General features: G+C 40.5%; 1 protein-coding gene across 1 annotated transcript in view; it reads left to right on the top strand.

Moving 5' to 3' along the window:
• negr1 (neuronal growth regulator 1) overlaps positions 1-21,362 on the top strand; it is a 129,487-nt gene that overhangs the window by 82,370 nt on the left and 25,755 nt on the right. Inside the window, exons 5-6 of the mRNA XM_034531037.1 lie at positions 8,520-8,640; positions 12,479-12,627. Of these exons, the coding sequence (XP_034386928.1) occupies positions 8,520-8,640; positions 12,479-12,627 (270 nt within the window). The remainder of the gene's footprint in view (positions 1-8,519; positions 8,641-12,478; positions 12,628-21,362) is intronic.

Below are 21,362 nucleotides of genomic sequence, written 5' to 3'. Positions count from 1 at the left end.
ATTGTTCCCTGTTCTTCTCTGCTACTTAAAAAAGTATACACAGGCCTATTCTGTAAATATATATAGGTCATAATGAAGGAAAATCTATAACGCAGTACAATAAACTAGTTGTAGTGCACACCACGGCTTTACCTGCACATACTGGTTCTATCAAATGGTACCTTGCAGAGTTGTTTCATGGTCATCTGATGTTTTTTTCAACACTATCTATTATGGAGATGTCGGCAGAGTCGATATTTTCAAAGATGCCATCGTCCTCAACGGTTGCCTTCTGGATCTCTCAGAGTGTAAGAGAATTATTTGCTCCCAACATGTTGTCTAGCTCTTGTTGAGGTGTAAACACTGCTCTACTGCCACCAGCACAAGGTAGTTGTGGTAATCCAGTCCTTCACATTGGAATTCACAAATATATAATATTACTATATGCATATTATACTGTGTTTGGATAAATGAAGACTCTGTAGCATTGTTTGCATTCGGCCTGCATTCGGAGACCAGCCTCTGTCATTGTAAGGGTTCATGGTTAATTGCATGGTCCACAATTGTGCCCCATATTTTATCTGGGACAGCTCAATGTCTTTATACTCCTCTGCCTCTTCTTCTCGGTACCTTGGATCCTAACTACTCTTCCTTGAGCAGGAATGTGCCCCTGTTTATTGTTTACCTTACAATGTTTGGCAAAATCCATATTCATGAATAGCACCTGTTAACTAAATTGACTGAAGGCAAGATTGGTTGATGTACGATTTGAGACACTCCCCATTCATTAGTAAAGTTCAAGTTTCACAGAACAGGCAATTTACCAATTTTTACATTACATGTCATTTAGCTGACGCTTTTATCCATAGCGACTTACAATTTAGCAGCATTACTACAAAAAAAAAATCCATATTACTGTAATCATATTCCTGACGGATTGATTTCCATTGAATGGCCTTTTGTGATGAATTAGACAATAAAATAAGTCATGATTCACAGAGTACAGCTATTTGACTGAGACAGATCAGTTTTGATCAGCAATATTTATTTAGGGAGGTTATTGCAAATTACAGACAATTTTACTACACAACATTCAGAACATGTGAGTTCATAACATCAAACAACTATTTGCTATGTAAAGCTAAAGAGGAGTAATGACTGAAGTGGCTCTCCTTTTGTGTGTGTTTCTTATCACGGCTTCTTCTTGCTTCATTGACACATCCCGGCTGTCTGTGCGGCTCCACATTGTGAGTCGCTGAGAGGCAAAATAATGCACCTTTAAGAGAATGAAACATTCAAATCTGTGCCCAGTGATTTGAAGGTTTGTTTTGAAAATGTTGCCAAAGCAAACGCAGTCCGTGATGTCTTTCTCTTTCTCTTATATCATTCTAATTAGAGAGCTAAGGAGTGAGTGTCACTGACATTTCATAGGTTAACGACAGTCTAATTAATAAATTAAATTAAAATGTCCAACCAATTTCTTTTTGTTTTCAAAACGATTCCTTTTGTTAAGCTAGGAGTGTAAGTGACCTTTGGGCTAATTGCAGATTAAGGCGACTAATTCAAATAAGCAAACCAGAGTAATGAAAACAAATTTAAGCTTGAGCATGTTTGGAGTTTTAATAACACCAGGCAGGCCATAACACTAAGCCTGCCATTTGGCCTTCTGTGATATGATGAGTTTGAGGCAGAAGGTTTAAGGCATTGTCACTGCGCAGCTACTTCCAAGTCCAGTTCATGTAACTTCTGTTGGAAATTCACAAAGGCTCAAAAGACTACATTGATCAGACGGCATTAATTAAATGACTGGCCTGCCCTTGTGTCGTCTCGTCATTATACATCAAGGGATGAGCGAATGACAACTCAATACCTTCATGATCTGAACCTGAAACATGGCAGTTACCCAGAGGGTGATGCTGGAATCAGATCGTCTGAAAAGCCCTGCTTGGCGAAAAGATATTTCAGCACTGATTTTTACCTGATGAAATCTGATCTCTGACCTACTTTTCATATTTACATATTCATCTTCACTGCGGGTGGGTGCCGTTATTGGCTGAATTTCTCACTACACAGTGTGTGGCTCAAAGGCATAAATATCACATCGAGGTGGCTGAGTTGGAGGAATGAATGAGAAGGAAACAACCGTGAAAAACCTCTGCCTGGGATAAAAAGCCGGTGTTTGATTAATTAATGAAGCCACCTTGTTGTAGAATCTGCATTCAGATACATTTTTTTAATAAAAACTGACAAATCCAAGGTGCCTGACCTTCCTCTGTAGTTTCGACATGGAGAGCTGTCTGTGCTCACTTCCTATTGAATGAGTGACACTGCAGAGTTTAAGCAACATGCTGAAAGATGGGATTTGATAGTTTGCACAAACTTTAGTCAGAAAGTACACAGACGACCAACTGTCTTGTTCTCCATTTTATTTGCTCGTCACTGTTTCAGATGCTTCAACCAATGCTGTTTGTAACCACGCCAGATGTTCGTTGATCGCCCGTGAAATAATAACAAAGCTGCCACGAGTCAATTTGAAGGAAATAAATGTGTACAGAAGGCAGAACAGTTGATGCCATGTCAAAGATTGAAATTATCAATGCGGAATAGCAAGACGCTGGCTTTTTGGGGATATCTGCCTTTCTATAATTTATGTTTAATGGCAAAATGTTTTCTTTTTATATGAAGCCACTGTAACAGCAATATTCCTGAGAAAGTTAGAATATAATTGAATGGTATGGTCTTCAGCACACATTTGTACATTTAAATAAAGGAGCAAGGTCAGAGATTGGCAGCCATTCGATTGCCTCTCAACTGTTGTTAGCTGCTACAATACTGATCACAATGTAAAATACAGCTCCTTTAATTCAGTACCTCAGACAAGCGAGACTTACTACATACTTTTTGCTTTGTGGATGCAGGGTTCAAGTTTAAACCAGCACAGGCAGCTCTGCCTCTTCAACATCACTTGTTTTCCTTCAAGGAAAGGGTTCACTGGCTTTGCAGAGAGAAGCTGTGCCCTGTAGATGCTTCGGAGTTTGCCAGCCATTTGTACGCTGCTCTCCTATTTACTATGGCCATTTATAAAAATAAGATCACCTCGCTTTCTCTCCTGCTCTCAGTAATTTACCAACAAAACTGTGATAATTATTTTAATTACTTTAGTTGCTATTATGAGCATGTGCTTTAAGCAATTACAGCCATAGATGTCTTGGCTTAATTGAAATGCAGTGGCATACTGTGAATACTTCACATTCTTTACATCACCTTGTCTTTTGTTTGCTCCAAGCCCACCGGTGCCTCCAAAGCTCCCGTCATCTGTGCCTGTTTGGAATTCAAGCCCTGCCCTGTTAGATACACCCACACCATGCCCCGCTCACTCCCCTGACAGAGTTGTTGTTCATGACCATCGCCGATAAATAAGAGGCTAAACCTGTTTACTTGTGGTCAGGAGACACATCTTCATGACCCTCCCAGCATTACAATGTCAAGTCATAACAAGAAAGTACACATCTATTAGTGTACTGTGAACATGTTTGCACAGTATTAGCATTTATTATAACTGTAGGAATCTTTGTGCGATATCTGTACACAACATTTACATCATTATGTCCTACAGACTGTGTGTGTGTGTGTGTGTGTGTGTGTGTGTGTGTGTGTGTGTGTGTGTGTGTGTGTGTGTGTGTGTGTGTGTGTGTGTGTGTGTGTGTGTGTGTGTGTGTGTGTGTGTGTGTGTGTGTGTGTGTGTGTGTGTGTGTGTGTGTGTGTGTAGTCCTGCCTCAGTGCAGAGAATGATCGCACTGGTGGATCAAAGATAGAATAAATGTTCATTCAACTGTTCAACAAAATCTATTGTTGGGAGTATTTGAGAACCGGGCACAGAGACTCAGTTCAGCATTTGTCGACGGTTTGCACTATCCATTGAAATAATGTGTCTTACAACTCAACAGAGAAGGCTTCCTAGAATTGGATTGTGATCCAGCCCTAAGTAGAGTTAAAGCCAGTGCCCCAGAGCTGTTTGGATGTAAATCCATCTCTCTACATCTCTCCAAAGCTCTCGTCTTGATTGCTATTTGGATTCCTTGCTGCATGTGAGGCATGAATAAGTGAGCGTAATCTTGATCTTCTGCAGAATAAATGTTCTTGCTCATCGTTTCAAAACGGATAGACACACAGCAACTTCCTCTTTTAGCGTAGTCTGCAATTTCTTTTTTGTGTGACTGATCAAAATAACTTGAATGATGTTGACAAAAGACAAAACGCCTTAAACATTGCAGGCTTGCATTAAACTGTTGTGTGTGTGTGTTTACACAGCTAGAGGTGACTTAGTGAACTGTGTTAATGATATTTCTGTGTTCTGGTTGTGGTCCTCATTAGAGCGACCTTAACATTGTATGCGTACATTTAGCAAGATAGGTGGGCATTATTGTACCTTGAACCATTTAGTGTTTCACAAAGACAATAGATTGAATTCCTGGTGCTGTCGACCCGCTCAGTCCTGCACACTAAGCCGGTTATTTATATGCCTTGCATTGTATAAAAAGAAGGAACACAATGTTCCCTAGCTGTTCTGAATAGAAATCTTAATTAATTAATAAATCTTGGCAGCAGAACCACTCCTCATCGACAAAAAAACAGGACAATGAAGCCCACAGATGGCAGTGGGGAACAGTGTCTCTGTGTGTAAGCTGATAAGTCATGCACTGATGAGTCCATCTCTTAATTGCAATGAAAACTCATTTTCAAATCTGGCTGAAGAGGTAGGGTTATTAATTGATCTTTTAATTAAAAAGCTTGCGTTCTTTTGGTTCTCTTGGCAAACAATAGTTTGTAGCTAAATAAATCATATTCGGTCCTGAAGCACACCAATTAATCATTAATAGTCACATGAGGATTGCTTAAGGCAAACGACTCGGGGAATCCTTGTACATCAGGGTGTAGTGCTCTCTGAACAAACCCTGTCCATTAATATTGGATGGCATGAAGGTAAACCATTTTATTTATCATTGCATAAATAATGCTTGCATTCATACACAATATAGAGAAGTACAATTGGAGAACCTGTCTTTGTTTTGATGACAAGCTCTGCATAACGCACATGTCATGGAAATCGGTTTGTGATCGACCCACAACTGGCCATTTGTCACCCAGCGGGGCCTTACAGCACCCATTTTACTCCCATGCCTGTGCTATTCCTAGACCGAACCCCTTACTCCCATCTGGTGGAATCACCAAGCCTCGAGGCATGATTTACAGCACCTCCGCAGCATGTTCGAGACACTAAATTACCTGGATTATTGGGCCTTCATGATTTTTAGTGCACTACTTTGCATTACTCTCCAAATCCTGATGGTGTATTGCGCAATATATGATGATATAGGACGTGCCAGCATGTTGAAATTGGAATTATTGGATTGGACTGGATTTTATGGCTGTGATCTGTCTTAACATATCGCATTGCCAGGATCTAAATTGGAAAGACTTGATAGTATTCATATGCATATAGAAGCAGACTATTTTGGATCACCCACAACATTATATTGGGTATTTACTCTCCAAAATGTAGCAAAAGTTTAATGACTTTAGTAGTGAGAAGGACAATTACTTGTGCCCAAACTACATATAAATCCTTCACAATTGCAGCGTAAAACCATAGTCTGTTGAAGTTTTATGAGAGTTGCTCTGGATAAGAAGAATGATACATGATCAATACTCCTTAGGTACACCACTAGTAGGGATGGCCTTTAGTGCTCACACTGTATGTTGATCTTAATATAAATAAAAAATATTTTTTATATATATATAATGTAATTTTGCTTGCCAAAATATTAACCAACTTTTAATACAGGACAATAATCCATCATTTTGTTAATGTTTTCTCCAACTTTAAAAAAGGAAATACAGCTACATGAAAGGAGCAAATTCAGACCGAAGTGTGCCAGTGGTTTAGTGTTCTCAGTCCAAACATGAAAAGGCCGTGGCTCTATGAGTGAGGTATTGACACACCTGCCTGGGTCACCGTGTCCACTGTCCTCGCAACTGTAGAGCGCGACAGCCAGGTCACCCTGGTGCTTTCAGAGGCTTCAGATAATCAATGGCCCCGCACAATGACACCAATAGCGGATTACAAGGATGCTCTAAGCCTCTGTCGGTCGGCAGACTGCATTGATTTTGTCATACTTGTTATTGCCTTATATTTCCTTGATTCAGTTACTATTTTCTCTCCTGCTCCCCTTCCTTTTCTTTAAGTATTGTACGGCTCTTCTTTGGAGCACAATGTCAAATGCTAAACACTCTGATGTTACTTTATCGCTTTAGTAACTCTCTTATGCTTTACTATATATATATATATATATATATATATATATATATATATATATATATATATATATATATATATATATATATATATATATATATATATATAGCTCTTCTGCAAATATGCTGATGGGAGCTGTAACCTTTTTCAAAGGCTGTTTATTGTGTGGTTACCATTAAAGGGACATTTCACCACTAAATAAATAAAAAATGTTTCACTTACCTGTAGTACTATTTATAATCTAGAGTAACCAGGTCATAATTTTTTAGAAAGACAAAAGGCACTTTTTCCTGTTGTCATATTCCAAATGAAGGCAGATATACCGGGAGCTGATATCTCCAAAACTAAGAATCTCACACCAAAATAATCTTGATTGATAAATAGCTGATTTTAGAAAGATTTTGGGAGGGTGTCCCTGTAATGCAAGTCTTGATTCAAATAGATACGTGTGGCGCAATCTGTGAGGTTTCTGAAGTGAGAATAGATACAGGAAAACACACACACACACAAACAAACACACACACACACACACACACACACACACACACACACACAAACAAACACACACACACACATAGCCAGCGCATACATCCAGTCAAGGTCTATATTACAACCAGCATGGAATCCAGTGTTTTTAGTACGGTGATACAGTATATGAACGGGAAAAGGACCGGGCATAACCCATTTACTTCGGATTATTCAGCCCAGCCACAGAAGAGAGGAAATAACTGTATAATTGGCACACGTGCAAGGACAGAAAAGCAACATACACTTGTCATATGGATTTGCTCGTTAGAAGGCAGAAGAAGGTTGGAGAGCATCCATGACCTCAGTGCGCCTCTCCTACATGAACATAGGCCACACATGTTCACATATTACGTTTCCCCTTTCCCTGATCTTTTACATCCCACCACATCAATGCAGTTTCACAGGTTGGCAATATGTCTCGGAGATATATATTACAACTGTCTTAAGTAGGAATAGACTATTCAGACATAGTAATAGTAAAAAATTGGCATTGTTTGCAGTTTTGTGAGTAAGATGCCAGTTAGTGCCAAGGGGCTGTGTTTCAGTCCACTCCGTTAGGAACTTCTCCAAATGCAATTGGAAGTAAACATTTGGCGTTCAGCCAACTCCCCCCACTGGATACAGGCTGCAGCTCAGACTGACAGGTCTAGCTCTCATACATGGCTGGGCAGTTGTTGCATGTCTCAAAGGGTTTTAATCAGAATCTGTATGACTGGCACAAAGTAATTGTGCTTGTATTGTATGTCAGATGACTGTGCATCTGATTGTGTGTGAAGAGCCGGTTTTTTTTATTTGACGGGGAGTCAAGCCAAGTCAACACAATACATACACAATGTCAGATCGAGTATCTTATTACGATTGTTTCTCCTTTTTCCTTGCCTCTGTTGATTACTGTAATGGAGAAACAGGAAACCAGTCATGATAATACCAGTGGGCATAAATCCCTGTTTGCATTCACTTCTGTGAGGAACAGTCAGCGGGACTTTCAGCAAGCACCGCTTGTCCTCAGTCTTTAGGGTCATTCCATTTTCGTTGTCCACAGTTTATGAGTCCAGCGCCTCCCTGACAATGGACAAGTGTACAATTAAAACAAGCGATTCTGTATTCTGCGACTATGGGAATGGTAATGGAATGGTAATTTTTGTCCAACCACATGCTGGATTCAACAAAATGCCATTGTTGTTAGTCTATATCACTTCAATTCATCAATTTAATTTAATTTCTTTCAAGAATGTTAATAGAAGCAGGGTAAATATTTAAAGTACAAAGGACTGGGCTGCTTTAGAAACCGTCCATATGTAAAGCTTCCTTCATGACACTGGAAGGAGATTTACAGCACATTGCAGCACATAAAAGGAGCCTCATTTTGCATTCACAGAACCTGCGTGCGCCATTGAGTCTTTGAACTTCCATTATGCTATTTATCACCATGCAATGCAATTCATTTCTTTTCTTGCATTGGGGATGGATGCTCTCCTCCTTGCCAAGCTCCGCCTCTGTAGCCTCTGAGTGTTGAGTTTACACTACATAACGTGTGCAATGAACAAGATGTCAGAGGTTCTCAAGTTCTACAATCCTCCTTCACCTGTGATTCATGTCTTATTTTGACTTAAACCTATTTTCAGATTGCCTTACCGTGTTAATAACACATGTGTTTCTTTTGACTGACCCTCCGACATCGCTCTGTTTTCCCCAGTTGCCCCATCTATCCATGAGATGAAAAGCCATGGAGTTGGTCTGGGACGCACAGCTCTGCTCAGGTGCGAGGCCGCTGCTGTACCTTCTCCAACATTCGAGTGGTACAAGGGTGAGAAAAGGTGAGCCGAGTGTGGTGGCATGAGTTGTCCTGATAAAGTTCCGGTGGCACAACGACATTGCAACTTTTCCTTTTTATTGTTTAGAGTTATTCACTGAATTTTTTTTATTTTTTTTTTATACAACATATTGAAAACATGTTTTCAATGTGGCTCCACTTTATTTGCCTTTATTACTCTTACCTGTGTTTTAAACTTGTGTAAAACAAACTGTATATTGGAGTAAAAATGAAAAATTCCTTCTCCTCCATTACAAAATCTCAGAGAAGTGACAAGCAAAAAAGATATTAGTTCTGCAGTTTGTAAATATCAATTTAAATGCATTGACACATTGTATTATCAAGTCAATTGTTTCATAGCTGCTCCAGATAAACTAGACTCAGATAAGGGAAAAGGTCAAAGTTGCTCCAAGCAAGGAGCTTCAGTCACACGTCAAGTCAGCACATAGATTACAACGACAAGAGATCATATCCAGCAGCTGTGGTGCAGCTGCACCCAGTAGACATTATGGCTTAGCCCACCAGTATGAATATGAATGGAATGGATACAGGTGGTTTTATGGGTGAAATTAAGTGTTTAGCCCATATAAATATGAAGTGGATAAGTCTTGAAGTTAAAACAATCCTTGAAAACACATTTTGATGAGAGCTGACAGCATCTGAATTGTTCTGCTGTCTACCAGCCACCAAACCTGTTCTAGAAGCATACATACAGTTAACAAATTATGATGGGAAAGGTGTGGTTTTCATTTGTTTGCTTTCTCCCAGAGACGATGCATTTGTTTGTTCTGTGTTTGTCTTCTGGAGAGGTCCCATGTAAATGTTCCTGCAAGAGTCATTTGTGCCTTGTCCTCACCTTGCATCCTAATAAAATGTTTGCTGGCAACCGGCTTAAATCATTCCTGACACATACATCCATCAGTCTAGATTCAAGTGTCAGTTCTTGAATTTAGAAACCAAATTACCCCCATTACTCATCATTTACCTACTCCTTGTGAGCACAATTTCAATCATCAGCTCACACTGTGCTAATTGTAATTATGGGGTGGATTCAATTTATTCATTTGCTAAGGAGGCACATTGGCATGATTCTAGTCTTTACTTAATTCAAGGACTTGTTCTTTTTGTGACTTCTTACATGGCTAAATTGTGATTTCTTCATTTACTCCTCATTATGAAAAGGACAGAAATACTGTGGCACATTAACACCGTGACTCCTCCTCCGTTGCCCGTTCACTGTGTGTGGAACGGCTCTGTGTTGATGCAGCTACACCATCACCGCAGAGCTGCTGCCAGACGCCTCTATCGGAACCAGTGTGACCGTTTTGACAACCGAATCTTTCTGTTGATGTGTCACTGCTTTCATTCTTCAATGGAAGTGGGTGAATGTTTACGTGTGCATGTGCAAGGGTGGGGGCTGTCTTTCACTCTGACGGAGGGGAGCATTGACTAGTTTGATATTGAACTAGCAAAGCGGGAGCCTCTCGCAGAAATTATCAGTGAAATGTGAAACGTTGGAGGAGGTCGCAGTGGGAGAGGGAACAACAGATTTTTGGATTATTGCTGGACATAAGGTCACACATAGTGTTTAAACTCAGAGTGCCTCTCAGAGCCACTCGAGCCAACCTCAAGACCATGGGGGGCCACAGCCATGCCAAGATAAAAATATGGCCTCCCTCTGGAGAGTTTTAGGATTTACATTCCCAAATGTGAAGATGTTATTACACAAACCACACTGATGAAAACAAACTCATCTTTACTATCTACAATAATCTCACGTTAGGATTCACAACATATGTCGTTATAGAGGGGATTTTAATCTGTATAGACTGTTAAAGAGCATCATGACTGTAGCTTTATTGCTGGTAGCAGTTTTAATAAATAACAATGAATTGATATTAAATGTAAGATGCCACCAAATCTTGGAAAAATAGGGAAAACTTCAAAATTGTATATTTATTAGTTACATCTTAATGTTAGGGTTGCTATGGAGTTATGTTCATGGTGTACACATATCTATTATTTCATATACACACAAATCAAGTGATTACGTTTTTTATAAATTAAATATAATGAAAGAAAATAAATGAATACATTATAAAATAAACAGAATTAATGGAATGAATAAAGAATAGGATGACAAATACAATGAATAACAATAAAGCACAAATAAATTAAAATAATTCCATGTGACGAGGTGTAATAAGTGACTCATATTATTGATCTATGTTTATTAATTAAATTAAATTTAGTTCAAATGATGTATGCACCATTAAGCAGTTTGTGAAGCACCAGGATAAATAGTTTAAATTTAAATTTAGGTCTAAGATATTTCTATCTAAGATTATTTTATCACCCGACTTCAATTTATTTCCCAGAAACATCAAACTCATCTCCATCTGGAAATTGTAAAGTTTTCACCTGATGGGCCGATGGGAGGCTCAGCTGGATGCAGCAGCGGCTGTTGCTTTGTGGCCATTTCTGCATCTTGAAAGTTGATTGTAGTTTGTTGAATTGCATTCTTCCATCTCTCACTCTCTGGCAGTTGGTTCATTGGCAGTTGAACCGTTCTTACTCGGCTCCATCTCTCTCAGCAAGATACCGAGTCATCTTTTCACCCCTTTCGTAGTAGCAGGGGTCATTAAGGCATCTTTGCCAGTTTCAAATTCTCTTTAATTTTACCGTATTTTCTTTGAGAGTAACTTGCTCTCAATAGTTGCTTAAAAAAAATCTTCAGCACATTGGTGCATTGTAGATCGGAGCTGCACGGCACATTAGACGGCGCCGGATGGCCGTCATAGACATTGTTATCATGACATGCATACCCTTTGTAGATATACATGTATGTGTACCTATATGCATAATACATGAATGGATCACATTAATCTCATCATGTCAGCACAAACCAGTGTCCTGGGTGAGAGGCAAGTAGGGAGAGGAGAATGTGTGTGCTCGTAAAAACCATGGGGGTCATAAAAATATATATAACTCAACCTTCTATAAAATCTATATCTAATGTATTGGGGATACGGGTGGGCTTCCAGTTGATAGTTTGGGGATTGTGTGCTTTTAAGTTGTTTTGGGGAGGGTGGAGGGGGGGGGGTCAGGACTCTATTATTAGTTATATATATATATATATATATATATATATATATTCTTTTCCTTTTTTTACCTTTCTTTTCTTGTGTTTTTGTTTTAAAATGTAATTGTAAATCTTCATTTAAACTTTGGATGCCACCTCCTTCATTGGAAACAGATCTTGATCTTTGGTGGCATCCATGAAAGTGTATTTTTGTTTGCAATGTTTCTTCTGTAAAAATGTGTCCTGCCTACCTATCTACCTTCACGACAAGAGTGACCACAAGTCCTGTTTTGAGTTTGTCCAGGCGCTGTGGTATTGAGAGTCTAACCACTTGGTGTCGTGAGAGCAGTTCCTGAAAGAAGTTTATAAGTCATTATTTTGTCATCTTTCCGAGGACGTTCGATACATGACCACCGAATTAAACAATTAAACATGTGTCTATTTCACAAGCACACATGCAAGGCAAGCACACATGCAAGGCACAACTGCAACAGGATGTATTGTAATCCCCCAGCACCTGCAAACAATGCTCAACGTGTCAAGTGGCATCGAGCTGGTTCATCTCTGGGTCATTTCTCTTCCCTCGCAGTCCTTCAGAGCGTCTCTCCAAGGCAGACGTGACACGCCAAGGGATAAATAGATCTGTTGAAGAGAGTGATGGAGTACTGTGCAACCACAAGGACGACAAACATTTGTTCTTGAAACCTTGTGTGTGGGTGAGAAATAGAATCTTTATTTTGTGATTGTGTTCTGTTTTCAGGATTATCAAGGGTCAAGGCATCGACATCAAGAGCCTCAGCTCCAGATCAGTCCTCACAGTGAACAACATGACAGAGGATCGTTACGGGAACTACACATGTGTCGCCTCCAACAAGCTAGGGATGGTTAATGCCAGTGTGCCTCTCATCCGTAAGTTGTCGTTCTATATGCTTGTGGCTAACTGGAGTGGTGGAGAGTGAGAGGGCTGGAAGAGTGTCGTGGGTGTCAGCTTGGGTCTGTGCTTTCAGAAGTGTTTTTTTCAGTTTTGCTGCAGCATTCTTGATTTAGAATAAAAGCTAAAGTTAAATCCAGTGCTGCAACTGGGTGCCCACACATCACCAGTAAAAGTGCTTTCTTATTTCCTCGTCATCAATTTTGTGAATGCTGATTGTCTTTTACGGTTGTAAAGTCTGTATGTGTCGGTGTGCGCGTGTTGTTGTTGTTTCAAAGTCTACATCTGCATGTGTACTCGACTAAAACACCACCTGCAATATACATTTAGCTTAAAGGTAACCGCATCAAAATTACAAAGGCAGCTATACAGGTTAGTTGTGATAAGTTGAATGCCAAGTAGCAGTATGACTCAGTATGCAGCCAAAGAGGCCAACCTGCTGATGCAGCAGTGATAGACTGCAGGTATGTTTAACAGGGTTATGGAAGCATTTTGCATGAATTCAAGAACTGAAAAATACTGATTATTTGCTCAACACCTCGAAACCTCAGATGCTAAATTTTCCATAAAATACGGGCACATCAGGCCAGCGGGACCTCCAGTTTGTTGGTGCATTCATCGGAGGGATCCCAGTTAGGATAATATAGGATAATATCCATGTCACTGCACAAGCAACTTCCTTTAGTTAGTCAGGGTGACTGCACAGAGGGGATGAGATCTTGAGGAGACAGTGTGAGCCTCCTGCCACACCAAACCCTCCTGGTGAGGGTTAGTGGACTTCAAATGTAGTCGAGGAGGCACTTGGATGCCAACTCTAAGGTCGATTTTAACTGATTTTGAGCCATGAAACATGTGTGTGGGTGCCTGTTTGTTTTGTGCACGAGTCGTACCACTCAGCAGAAGCATTAAGGAGAAGAACTGTAAGAAAAAAAAGTGAAAGGGAACTGACATTTTAACCATAGGCCTATATGCCAAAAAGCTCAGAGCTGTTGTTATCTATCTATCTATCTGTCTGTCTGTCTGTCTCTCTCTCTCATTCTCATTCTCATTCTCATTCACCAGCTAAAAATGATAACAACTGCAGTACAATGGGAACTAGCCATTCTGGAGAGAAAAAAGGGAGAAACCCAAAACTGGATCAGAACCTCTGTGACACAACCCACAAATGTTACATTATGAGGTTAAAACAAAGCTTGTAATTACAGGATCAATCATTCAGAAAAAGCCCAATAAGAAAGCCATCATACAAAGTCACATGCCTTTTTATTAAGTGATCCTTAAAGATTTAAAAAGCCTCAACACTATAGGTCATGTTTCCAACTGCCTGAAACACTTTAGTTTTAGACTTGTACTATATAATATTGGCATTCATCTTATCATAGTCATACGGTCCACTGACCGGTATACACCGGCAAGAACAAGTCATCAGTCTATCAGAGGACTAATTCATTCATTTTAATGGCGGATTGAAGTCCTTGAATTATTGATCATTAAAGCAGTAATAGTCCAATTACACCAGGGGTGCTCAAAACACGGACATTATGAAAGAAAAGTTCAAGGTGTATTCCCATCGTAGTGCTCAACAGCTTAGGTCTGTCAACAGGTCAAGCAACTGACAAGGAATACGAAGCTTTTTGGATCCTGGTGCACACACTCACTTAGAAACATTCCTGGAGTCTGTAGTCTATAGCCGCTCCACTCACTGCATGCACTCTCCTTTGAATCTCTATGGAAAGTGGATTTCAACCACTTTCATTGTTGAAAAACAAAGACACTTTTCCTTCTCGGAGAATGTTACAACATCCGTCGACACACATTCACAAACTATTTCTAAAGAACTCTACATTTTCTAAGCCTACACTGTGAGGCTTTTCAGTTATGTTGTCCCCCTGCTGCCTGCCATCCAGCAAAAAAAGCAATGACAGCAACGGATTGGGAAACATATTTCCTTCCATTTCATGTATTCAGTGATGAAATATGAACAGGTGAATTAAATTATTCACCAGTTTGCGCTGCACCCTGTGATGAGAACATTGTCCCTAGCAGGCCGGAGACTCAGAATACAAAAAGATATTCCTGTAGAGTAGGCAACTGTCAAAGGAGCGCTCCACTCTCCTGTTTGTGTATGCACAAAAACATCAAAGGCTTGCCTCAGATCCTCAAATGGATGATCTTAATGTGACACTAGCAAGGCCTCAAAGGCAGAGCGGCAAAGAAACCCTCGGAATAGTCAGAGGAGGCAGCTTCCTGTGCTGCCACCCCCAACTTCTCTCTCTTCCATTCCCTTTCTTTATCTCTTTGTCTGTGTTTCTATCCTGGCTTTGTCTCCCCGAATCTCTTATCTTACTCTCATAGCCTCTCATTCCTTTTGTCTTCTCTTTCCCCCCTGTCTCTCTTTCTTCCTCTCTAGCATCCTCTTTCTCACACACACACACACACACACACACACACACACACACGCACACACACACACACACACACACACACACACACACTGCCTCTCTTCTCCCTCCCTTTCTCTCTCATGATCTCCACTTATGGAAGAGAGGCCAATAATGCTGTCCCCCCTAATGAGAAATGGCAAGCAATCGTCGCACCGGTACATCGATGCAAACAACAAATTCCAGAGGTTAGATTTCACCATGGGTGACTTTGGGTTGCTATTTTAGAACCAGTCGATAGCTATTGATGAGCAAGACAAGGAGGGGGGAAGGGGCATGCGTATTTGATTTGAGCATCATACATTGAGGTGAATTTTAAGTGGAAATACAATGTGGGTATACAGTAGTTTTGTTAGGGATGTTTCAATTACACTGCAAGGTTTTGTGTTTTGTGCATGAATTGGTGAGGTCAAGTGAAATATAAATAAAAATGATAAGCATTGCAGGGCTCTGTTTCATTAGTCAATATTCAGAAGCTGTAGTTCCTTATCCTGAAGCAGTGTAAATCCTCTTTCTGTTAACTTAACAGAGTCCCTTTAAATGATTCCAGGAAAAACATGCCATTACCGCTTTTGAGATGAACTGTGACTCTGGCAAGCCTTCTCCCACGGAGAGTAAACACACATGGCTTCCAACCAAAGCAGCCACTGGAAGACAGCTGTTTGGTTTCTGTTTCAAATGAAACAAGGATGAAAAGCATCCTGGCTTTGTGCACATGTTGACATGGTTAGTTTTGACTAATTTCTGCAATTTTGAAATGAGTTGGATGGCCGTGTCTTCACTGTGTGCTGTTGGATAGGTTTGGATTCAATTTTGCCAGTTGTGTTGGACCATGTGGGTTTCTGTGCTGTCAAACCATTAGTCAGGGATTGTGATCTCTTTCAGCTAAGTACCACTGTGAGCTGTGGGTTTAAAGCTGTGGTAAAACACAAACTGGGTTCTATGGAGCAGAAAGAAAGCACACAACCTCTTCGTCACTACCTGTGACGAAGAGGTTGTGTGCTTTCAATCAATTGAATTGGATAATACGCCTATATGATGGCATATAAATGATAATAAATACCTTTGGTGGCTTTCTGTGCATGTATGGTTGCAGATGGAACATTTGTGTTAGATATCAACTGAACCAGAGCGTTTACAGGTCTAGTCCCTGCTGTGATTTATTTTCAGCCAGTTTGATTTATTTACAGGACACTGGTTTTCTCTCAATAGCTTCACTGTTCAACAGAAAAGTAAAACAATGACTTTCTTTTGTCTTAGCTGCTGGACGGCGCTAAAGCAGTAACACTGGAAAACGAGCGGAGTGCGAACGGGATCGGTGCTTTTGTTCTTACATTATGAAAGATGCCTGTTTCATACAAAAGGAGCAGTGCGCTAAGTCATCAGCTACACCAGGTTATGTTTTGGTTTGATTTAGCTGTTGAGTGTATTTGACAGGCATATTGCATATTGTAGTCGTTGCCATCAATTAGCCAAAGCTAGCCCAATCATTCATTTCTGTGGCCAGATGTTGCAGTCAGTATGTCTGTTATTATGAACTAAATAGTTGTGTTCTTATGTCCACACGTTTATGCACCATTAATGCTGGCTTTGCAAATGTTTGTGTGGGAATTGCCAATGCACACCCAGCACAATGAGCATTTTAGTTTCATTTTCTTGTAAAAACAAACCATTGGGCTCTGCGTAAAATTGTGTGAAATTGCTTAACTGAACAAAAATGGCCTGAAATACATATTCTTTTGGCGTTTGGGTTGATCTCACACAGAAGAAAAGTATAGGAGGAAGTAATGTAAGTTAAAGAGAAAAGAACCTGCTGCAGCCACAGCCCAAACTCTTCCAGATGGGAACGGGAAAAGGCTTCAATGCAGCACAATGTGACAAAATGTATGGATAATGTTTGATAATGTTGTCAATAATTAAAACAGCCTGCCATTGAACAAAGACACAAAGGGTTACAAACGTGTGTGTTGTACTGCATTCATGATTCATGTTAGTTTAATTATCACAGAAGCAATAGTACTGCTGATCTAGTCCCAGTTTGTGTTTCTCATATATACATATATACATATGCATTACATTCAAGGTTATCTAACAACGCTTTCCGCTGTTCTGAAGGCATCTCCAGAATTCTCAGACTCTTCAAACCATCTGGTTGAGAAGATATGGCCAATAAAGCTGATTCTGATTCTGATATATCATCCACAACACATATACAAGTATTCTTATCATGTTTAACCATTGTGTGCATTGTTTTCCTCATCCAAACAAAGATTTGTCTTGCTCAATTTGTGCAAGATTTTATGATCGATAGTCAAATAAAAATGGATGCATTATCAGTTGCATTGATTGATGTTTCCAATCTTTCATACAAAGTAAAGCAATAACATGTTGTGTTTTACAACGAGAGCAAGGGCATTTCCACGAACAACAGTTAATGTTTTCCAAAGCACAAGGTTGTGTTTTTCTCCTTATATTCCAATATACCATATATACACCACACACTCACACAAACCTTATGAGTATAACTATCACCAAGCTAGCAATCCCTATTTCAACTTCCCATTTCATGTGATAGATGGAAGCGAACTTCCATGAAAAGACTAAGGCTGTTCACTCCAATTTTCTGAGGAGTCCTCCAGCTTAATTGGTCAAGCTCTTATCCCCCAGCCCACCTCGGCTTAGCCCTGGAGAAGATTTTCTCTGCCTATACCTCTGCCTTCATTTCCTCCTCTCCCCCCTCTCCCAGAGCAGTAATCGGAAGAGACTGATGGGGAAGAAAGAGAGTGTCTCTCTCTCTCTCTCAGTCACTGCTCAGCCTCCCTCAGGCAAGAGAGACACTGCTGGCTAGTTGGTTAATGAACATCGTGTTTCGTTTGTCACGCGTATCAATCACCGCATGTGTAGGTGTCATTTCGACATGTCTCCTCATCTGCCATTGTTGTTGATGATGTTGTTTGTTCCCACACGGTGTGATTGTACCTGAGTCATGGAACAGAGACTCAGGAAAATGGGAGCTAAAGGTGAAACCTAAAATGTGTGTGTGTGTGTCTGATTGCAGCTCAAAATGCAGGGCAATAATACTGAAGCCATTGGAAGGCACATTTTAGTAACTACCTTTTCTTGTCTACGTTAGTCATAATTGGTCGATCTCGTTTTTCAGTGTATAGTTTCTTAAAAAGAACACGGTGCATTATTTGACATAGCTTTTAGGGGTTCGTCTATAACATCACATATCGTAATATGCAGAGATAATTTAACATGGTGAGGTTGCAGTGTCCTTTATTTTCCCCAAAAGCACCCTTACAGTGTTGCACAATTTTTCTATCATTTGAATGCCTTGAATTTCCATATATAAGCAATCATAAAACCTATTAACATTTTCCCGTCTCACCGCGGTGAGGACATGTTTGGTGCTGGAGCAGAGTGTTCCTCCTGCAGCCCAGCGGGCAATGGAATGCATACCCACCCTCACCAGCTCCTGGAGGAGGCCAGATGCACTGCTAGGAACACTCATCCCTGAATGACTGAGCCCAGTGGATGCTCACGGGATGATGCACTCTCTGGACAGCATTAAAAAAGACTCAGGATGAATTAGTAATTTGCTGGCTCACAAATTAACACAGGCTTTAACACCGACTGTTCCAACATCATGGAGGGACCAGTGAGGAAAATAAAATGAACGGCGAAAGAGTTTACACAAGAGATGCATGAAGAGTGACTTGATAAGTAAGATTCTTACTACACTATAGGCCATATTCTGTCTGTTGGGGGTTTGCTCGGATTAGGATCAATGTTATTGGCTCAGCACGTAACTCATGAGGTGCTTTTCCCTCTTTGCTGCTTTTGGATCTTTGGTTTTATTAGCTTGCTACCACACCTTTAATATGTTCAACTCTGAACATACCTAATGTTAAGAAATACCCCCTCATGTACTTTAGTACTTTACTATAGCGGATTGAGTTGTGATATTGCAGCTTTAGCATTAACTCCTCATTATGCTTGTGATGAGTTAAACTTAGCGGGGCCCCACATGAACACTGATTTCTACAAATCATGTCCCATAAATCTCCAGCAGTATCCCGTCTAGAGAGAACAAAGAGAATATGAATCCATGAAATGAAACAGCTGCGAAAACTAATGTATTGTATCTTGCGAGTGAGCAGGATGTGCAAGGTCGACCGCCGTACAGAGTGCGTGAAATGATGCATTGCTGTGCTGAATGGGAGAAAGAGCCCAAGTCGCTGTGGAACTATGAGGGAGAGATTGCATGTCAAAAGATATGTTCCACAGACGCCGACGAGTGTCAGAGAGCTCATGAAATGATTCACTGGAGAATTCATGCTCAAGTATTAATCAGATAGCACCCGCCTGCCTGTTTGAAGACAGAACTAAAAAGAAACTGTCTTCACATATGGGCTCCCCCAGAAGCACTTAAAGTGGGAACATTTGTGTAAAAGATGAATTTGACCATTTCACCACCAATATACCGAGGAAACAGGCGTATCATTTCAAGTACGAGTACTGATTCCTACACAATTCCCCCATCAAAAGGAATGATGACATCAAATGAAAGCAAATGTTTTATTGTTGTTGGCATAACAGAAGCCTTTTAAACAGCGACACGGCCATTACGCCGTCGTTGGAGTGCCTCTGGAAAGTGACGCAGAGGCCACGGATTGAGGAGCGGGGTGTGTGTGCACCCTTTTGCCCCACAATTGAAATGGCCCTATTGAGTTTCCATGTAAATGGATTAAAATGGAGAGTCAAAGTAGGCCTCTGCACTATATTGCATGGCCTATATACAGCAGATCACTGCAACCACATAAAGTAGTGTGTGTGAATATGTGTGAGGTGAAATCATCGCTGCCATGTGTTTCCTTGTGACAGACAGGCTCCTCCTGTTACTTTTTGTGAGGAGTATGAATAGTTTTTTTTATGTTGCAACCTTTGTGTGCCACAAAAAAAAACAGTCCAACCAGTGCATCACTTTGAGTTGAGCTCTCATGAACAGCTTTTCTTTGCCTCACATCCCAGATTCTGCTCCCCGATTGAGTCGCTGCAGAAATGTGGTCGGAGCTTATCTTGAATTAAGTGCTTGTTTACCAAACAGAAAGCCATGCTATTTATATTTTGTCTCACACTTCATCTTAAATGGGCAGTCATGTTGACATTGCAGTTATATCTGTAAATCTATCTACGGATGTCTAGTTACCAAATAACATTCAATAATTGATGCTGCAGAGCAGAGTGTGGATTTAGCTTTGAGCTTTGGAAGTAAGAAATCAAAGAAATTGGCTCACACTCATTTCTGAGTCCTTGGTAACAATAACATCGTCAACACCATTACCACGGGTTGTAAATATTTTTGGGCTCCAAAATGTGTCCAAAAATTCATACCTATTGCTTTTATTCACCTCTTTGCATCTCTCATCAGTCTATTGGTTATTACAGAATCCATTTTGAACGAAACACATGTGGCTCCTTTTGCAAAATCATCTCAACCACAAATATGATGAAGCATAGGATCTACTTGGTGTGACATTTTACTCGTGCACTTCAAAAGTAAAGAAGTTGTGTTTGCTGCCATCCTCCCTTGGACACACTCAGCTCTAGTAGTTTAACACACAGACTGGACTGAACATGTGTGGATGTGACATTATTCTAGCTCCCAAATGCCACCAGTGGCTCAGCCTGAAATGAGTTCATAAGGTAATCAGATTGGCACTCTTGAGTTCCGTGCACAGACGGATCAAAGCAGAATAATGTTGCATTTCACTTTGTGTAACGGCGGGCCCTGCTCCACGTGACTCGCTGCGAACCGCTCTCTTTTGGTTTTCCATCAGCAAAGGTTGTGGATAGAACCCGGTTCTTTATTTGGTACCACCTCGGTTGAGGTGGTTTCCATACTGGAAGGTGGAGTTAAATCACTTCACATCACTGATTGGTCAGAGAGAATCATCACTGTCGTCACACAGGTCATTCTGCACAAAACCCGCCATTTATAAATAGCCGGGCTGCCATCAACAGGGGCCGTAATTTATTTTGACTCCCTTGACAGGTATATTAAAACGTGTGCAGCCCACAAAACTACTCTGTGGAACGTTGAGTTACACCGTACGATTGTGCTCACGGTCCTCTGTTCGGTTGCCGATGAGAGGAGCCAGCAAGGAATTGCACGGCAGTTGTATGTGGCGTCACTATGGAGATAAGCTAAGGATCTCGTGGACATTAAACTGGTACTATCCATAGTGGAAAACCAACTGGAGAAAAGG

The sequence above is a fragment of the Cyclopterus lumpus genome, chromosome 4, assembly GCF_009769545.1.
Source record: "Cyclopterus lumpus isolate fCycLum1 chromosome 4, fCycLum1.pri, whole genome shotgun sequence".
Taxonomy (NCBI): Eukaryota; Metazoa; Chordata; class Actinopteri; order Perciformes; family Cyclopteridae; genus Cyclopterus; species Cyclopterus lumpus.
This window is presented reverse-complemented; position numbering and strand designations above follow the sequence as displayed.